The sequence below is a fragment of the Nelumbo lutea genome, chromosome 4 (assembly GCF_056320005.1).
Source record: "Nelumbo lutea isolate HS-2025 chromosome 4, American lotus-T2T, whole genome shotgun sequence".
NCBI lineage: Eukaryota > Viridiplantae > Streptophyta > Magnoliopsida > Proteales > Nelumbonaceae > Nelumbo > Nelumbo lutea.
In genome coordinates, this window is record NC_142687.1 from 27,704,603 (window position 1) to 27,710,468 (window position 5,866).

At 36.3% G+C, this 5,866-nt stretch overlaps 1 protein-coding gene across 1 annotated transcript; it reads left to right on the top strand.

Annotated features, from left to right (window-relative positions):
• Positions 1-2,659: 2,659 nt before the first annotated feature.
• LOC148854793 (small ribosomal subunit protein cS23-like) lies at positions 2,660-3,642 on the top strand. The gene is made up of 2 exons (XM_088985461.1): positions 2,660-3,056; positions 3,172-3,642. Exons 1-2 carry the CDS (start codon positions 2,799-2,801, stop codon positions 3,451-3,453), a joined length of 540 nt encoding a protein of 179 aa, XP_088841587.1. The 5' UTR covers positions 2,660-2,798; the 3' UTR covers positions 3,454-3,642.
• The last annotated feature ends 2,224 nt before the right edge of the window (positions 3,643-5,866 follow it).

Sequence of the window (5,866 nt, forward strand, 5' to 3'; positions counted from 1 at the left end):
CCTGTTTGGTTCAGACATAAATTGGAATCGGATTCCAATTGATGTTGTTTGGTTCATTAAGAAGCTGGAATCAGTTTGTGTGTCAAATACAATGCGTACACATTAGGTGGTGATAGAGGTGTAAAGTGGGACGTGCTTGTCCGACACGGCATGGCTCGTGGGTCGTGCCACTCTCTCTGGTGAAAATTTTGGGGGTCAATCCGGCACGATCCATGTGGGCTCGTGCCGTGCCGCGGGCCGAGCATTGGGCCAAGCCTGGCCACGCATCGGGCTAGAGCTATTTATTTAAAAAAATTGATAATACAATAATTAAAAAATTAGTATAGTGAAATTAAAAAATATTTATTTTATTAATATATTATATACTATATATTATTATATAATTATAATTTATATAATATTATATATATGAGTCGTGTCGGCTCGTGGGCTACGGGCAGTGCGACCCGCTTGGTTGTGTCGTGTTGTGTCGGCTAGTGGACTTAAAACCCCAAGCCTAGCACGATCCGCATGACCATGCTGGACCTAGCACGGCTCGCGGACCGTCATGCCGGGCCGCGGGCAGCATGGCCCGATTTACACCTCTAGGTGGTTAGCAAGTACATTAAATGTTTTTTAAATATATTTTGAGTTAGAGACTTTTTTGGAGACCAAAACAACCCAAAACCGCATTGACATAAGCAATAATTTTGGCGTTGATGGCGTTGATGACATAAGCAATAGTAATCACATTCCCAAAGATAATGTTGATGGTGTCCTTCAACTGTGGAATGTGAATCCCAATCCGGGGGAGGGGATCGGGAATGGCCAATTCTACCTATTCATTCCCATTCTGATCCACCAAACATCTGGAAATGGAATGACCCATTATGATTCCAATTCCAAGGTTCTATTCTCTTAAACCAAACAGACCCTAAAAGTTTGAGCTTTTAATCCTACGCCCAACCCATGTTGCACCCTATCTAAATTTTAAGTCCTTACCTTTAACTCCAAACCCTAAAGTTAACGCTGAAAATGAATGTGATTGGAGGCATATCCTCCCATCAGGTTTGGAGCCTAAGTAAACTTGTCCGAATATGGTATTGTATATTTGTACATATGTTTATAAATTTGATAGGTAAGGTTCCAACAAAAACCTTGAGACGCTTCACAGTAGAGCAAGGTTTTTGAACCACTGTTGATTCGGATGGTCGGACCGTTCGGCTTAGGAACTGTCTAAGCAATTGGTTCCGTTTTTCCCTAAACCCGGTTTTAATAAAAAATTGTTGAAAAAGTCAACATGCTGTTGATTCGAACAGTCAAACCATTGATCCGTTCAATAATTTTGACATTTTTTTTATATTTTTTTAATTTATTTGTCAGAATGAACTATCCATTCGAACCGAACGATCGAACTATTGACCCAAAAATCAGTGGCAAAAACGACTCCATTTTCGGATCATTTTTTAAAACGTTGCACTAGAGTTAAAAGATCAGATTGATTTAGGGGTATTCGTCAACCTAGATGGTTATGCTTTGAAGATACAACTATCATGTTAGCATAAACATAAAATAGGGCTGTAATGAGATCGGATTCATCGATTACTAAAAACTTGTATACAAATCTAATATGAAATCTAATCGGATTTGAAGAACTCAAATTCACATTCAGGATTCAGATTTAATCTGATTCCACTTTAAATTTTTTAAATATAAAAAATTAAACATTTAATTATTTTTTAACTTTTATATAATAAATTAATATAAATATAACATGCTGAATTTATTATATATAAATTTATATATAATATAACATACAAAATATAATTTTTTATAATTATATAAAATTTATATATGAAAAATAATAAATATTATAATATAATCAGATCCAGATTTTAATTATCGGATGAGTCAAATCCGAATATGATCCAATTATTAATCGTATATAGATTGTAATATTTAAATCCGATTGTACCGTTCATATCCGAAATAATCAGATTTGGGTTTCGGACTTTCGAGACAAGCCTACATAAAACCAAACCATTCACATTGGCATAAAACGGATGAATACTCCTTAGAATTTTGGTTTACATATTGGGTTAGGGGTTAGGGTGCATAGTCATTCCAACTGTGACTGTTATACTTTTACCTGTTACAGTGAAATCAAACTAAGCAGCATTTGGCATTTTTTATTTTCGGCTGCATTTTTATGATCGACATAAAATTCTATTCTAATTCAATTTTGCATGTATTTATCAAGGTTCAAAATATCGATACGTCTGATATATCGGTAAGGGTGTATTGGACATTTCTATACTTATATTTTTATTTTTTATTATTTTTTTTAAAACTGGTTCAGAGGAACTGGTCTAGAACCCTTCCATCCCTTAAACCGGTCAAGGTGTATCAAAAGGGTTCCGGAATGATATATATCAGCCGATACGGCCCGATACATAACGATACCTTGGTGTTTACATCGATAATTGGTAATCAATTTTATGGATGTAAAATTTTACACTCTTCCACCCATCCCGTTTTTCAAAAAGCAAGATCAATTTCACGATTCACGGTAAAAGGTTATGGTGTATTTTTACACAAATGACCTTTTACACTCTATCTCCATTTTACAGTTAAAACCGTAGTGTTAAAAAAAGGAGATGACTCCTCATAATAAGGGATGCCAAATATCCCTAGGACCCTTATCCTTTCCTCAGTTCCTGACTCGGACTCGCCAAAGCGCATCACAACCCAACACAGCGAAAAGATAACATGGCTTCTTCTCGCTTATAGAATCTCTCTCTCTCTCCCCCGAAAGATCTATGGCGATTCAACCTGGCGTTAATGGAACCGCTCTCGCACACTCATTTCCTCCTCTAAAACTCGGTTTCAAGCCCTTCACGGCATCAATCTCCATTAAGCCAAAGTCCACTCCGTTACATCTATTGCCACTTTCCGAATTAAAACAAAGACCTAACAGAAGAGAACTGAGACTATCCGCTTCGCTTGCTGCAGCTGAAGCCGTTGAAGAAGAAACATCCAACGATGACTCAGCTCCCGAACCCCTCGAAGAAAAAGAGGTCTTAATTCTCTCTCTGTCTATTCTCCTCAATTGGGAACCTTTCTTGTTCAACTCCATGATTCATTCTGTTTCGTTTCCTTTTTGTCTGAAATTGCGAATTGTTGTTTTCGTAGAAGCTTGGAGTGGCTGTCAAACCGATGGAGAAACCAAGGCTTGTATTGAAGTTCATTTGGATGGAGAAGAACATTGGTATTTCGCTCGATCAGAAGATACCGGGCCATGGCACCATCCCTCTAAGCCCTTACTACTTTTGGCCGAGGAAGGACGCCTGGGAAGAACTTAAGTCCTTGTTGGAGAGTAAACCATGGATATCTCAGAAGAGGATGATTATCCTTCTTAATCAGGCTACTGACATTATCAATTTATGGCAACAAAGTGGCGGCAATTTGTCGTAAACAGTAACTTCATAAAAATAATTTATTTCAGCACATATCCCTCTTGTAGCTTATTTTTTTGCTTAGTTGAAGACTTCAAGTTTTGTGTTACTCTAAACTGGAGCATTATAGTTCTTGGGCTTCTTGTATTTTATTTCATCTGATTTTAGTGAAATCTCGACTTTTGTCAGCTTCTAGGTTGCTGTAAAACCACATTCGTCTAAATGGCCTTGCTATGTATTGGCAATGTATGAGCACTTGGTTCTTAGTGACGAAACTTGGCTATTTTTGGTATTTTAACTTTTTACTTCCTATGTGGTAGCTACTAGGCAGAAATTCGTTTTCTACCAAAAAATTGAACTACATTATGGTTGCTGTAAAACCACATTAGATTTCATGTTTAGAACAAAATTTTATTAACTATTGATATTGATAAATATTAAAAGTACTGATAGCAATCAGACTAACCAATCAACATCAAACTTGGGGGGCAGAAATTTGGAAATTCTTTTGCTTGTTTGTAGCAGTGCATTCGTCCTGCCGCAAGCGAGCAAGTGGTATCTTAATCTTCTAGTCAACTCTAATTGTTTCATAAGGATGTTGGTTCTTAGTGGTGGATGCCTTTAAGAAATAAGAACTCATGTGAATGTTTCCTGGCTGTGGAAACTAATGATATTAAATGAATACATGTTTTATTATATGTGATGGTTTGGGAATTGGAATTAGAGTTGTTTAGCACACATTTATCATCTTACAAGTTCCATATCAATTTTGAAGCTTTCATTGTAGAAAGGCTAAATGCCATGTTTAACTATGCACTCTTTGACCTTTTCTTGAGATTAGCTTCAATTTGATCATTGCCCTTGTGTGGAAAGTCAATGAAAGTAATTTTTTGGGTTCTTAGGCTCAGTTTGGGAAGAGTGCAAATACAAGGTTAGAAATACCATATACAAGGTTTTGCACTGAAGATATTTGTATTTGCACTCTTCCCAAACTGAGCCTTAGATACAAATTTTCTTTTCAGAAGTGCAGAACTTTTCTTCTTTCAGTTTTCTGTGGTATCTGATTGGGAAAGAAAATTTTCTATGTCCTTGAACATGTCCATTTGATTAGTGTAGGAAACATTAGGCAAGTAATTGGCTAAAGAATAACTTCAAAGTTTAGACAGGTAGCTGATGTTATTGTAAAGTGTATTATTCTTCAAACCCCGTAAACTTATATATACCTGTGCATGTTTACTCTTAAAGGGTTGGCATATACTTGCTCATGAGACCCTGAAAACAATCTACTCATCTACAGATGAATCAAACATTGGCAATGTGTCCTTGATAGCTAATTAAAGGGGTGAAGTTCCATTGGCATAAAATTTCTTAGGTTAATTATGTGTTGTCTGATCTAGTAGATCTGCTGTTTTCTTCAGCACTTGGAACTTGCTATCACTGGAGAGCCATCTAGCTACTAAAGATACAGATCATCATCATCATCTAAGCCTTATCCCAACTATATGGGGTTGGCTACATGAATCCTGTTTCACCATTCTGTTCTGTTTAATGCGATATCCATTGTTTAACTTTGATCATTTAAATTACTGAAGATACACATGAAAGGATAATAAAGAAATTTACCATGATTGAAAGGTCTGTAAGAATAATGTTAGCATGGCTGCATTGTCTAATTTGTTTGACACTTTTGAGTGTGTTAACTGATTAATAAAACACCATTTTTTATAATTATAATTGAACAACATCTGCTGAATAAATCCTGGTGATGTGCTGGTTAATTTTCATAATTGAACATGAATCACTAAGATATTCTTCTTAGTTTCCACTGACATATGATGGCTTTCAAGTAGGAAGTGAGTTGGTTTAACCACCAGTTTGTTAGTACTCTTTTAGAAAGCCAACCAAACAACCTTAAGATGCGAAGATGTTAGTCACAGAGGAGTTTGAAAATATCATTCTGTTGCTGTTTAGAGTGAGAGATGACTGTTCCTCCATAAGGCCCAGGCTACTGAGTTACTATGTTCACCTTCTGCCACTAGATTCTGTATGTTAAGATCTCCAGAAATTTCATCCATCTAGGAGGGCCACTGCTTTGGATTTGTTTAACCAAGCTTTCCAATACACTTTTCATTGTTCTCTCCTTTCTATCACTAAAGATCCCTGTATTCCCCATGAGTCTGGATTGCCAAACAAATCCTGTCAAAGTCACTTCTTTTGTTATTCTCTCTATTGGATGCTCCCAAGCTTCTTCTAACCAACAATACCACTGATCCCTATTCCCTTATTATCCTTAAAATCCCATTAGGGCATTAAGAAACCAGAACCAAATAGACTGCTTTCATTGTTGCCAATGATACTTTGAACACCGGAAACTTTATCTCCAAATAATATGCAACACTCTCTTCCATAGAATTGCATGCTGATAATTCATA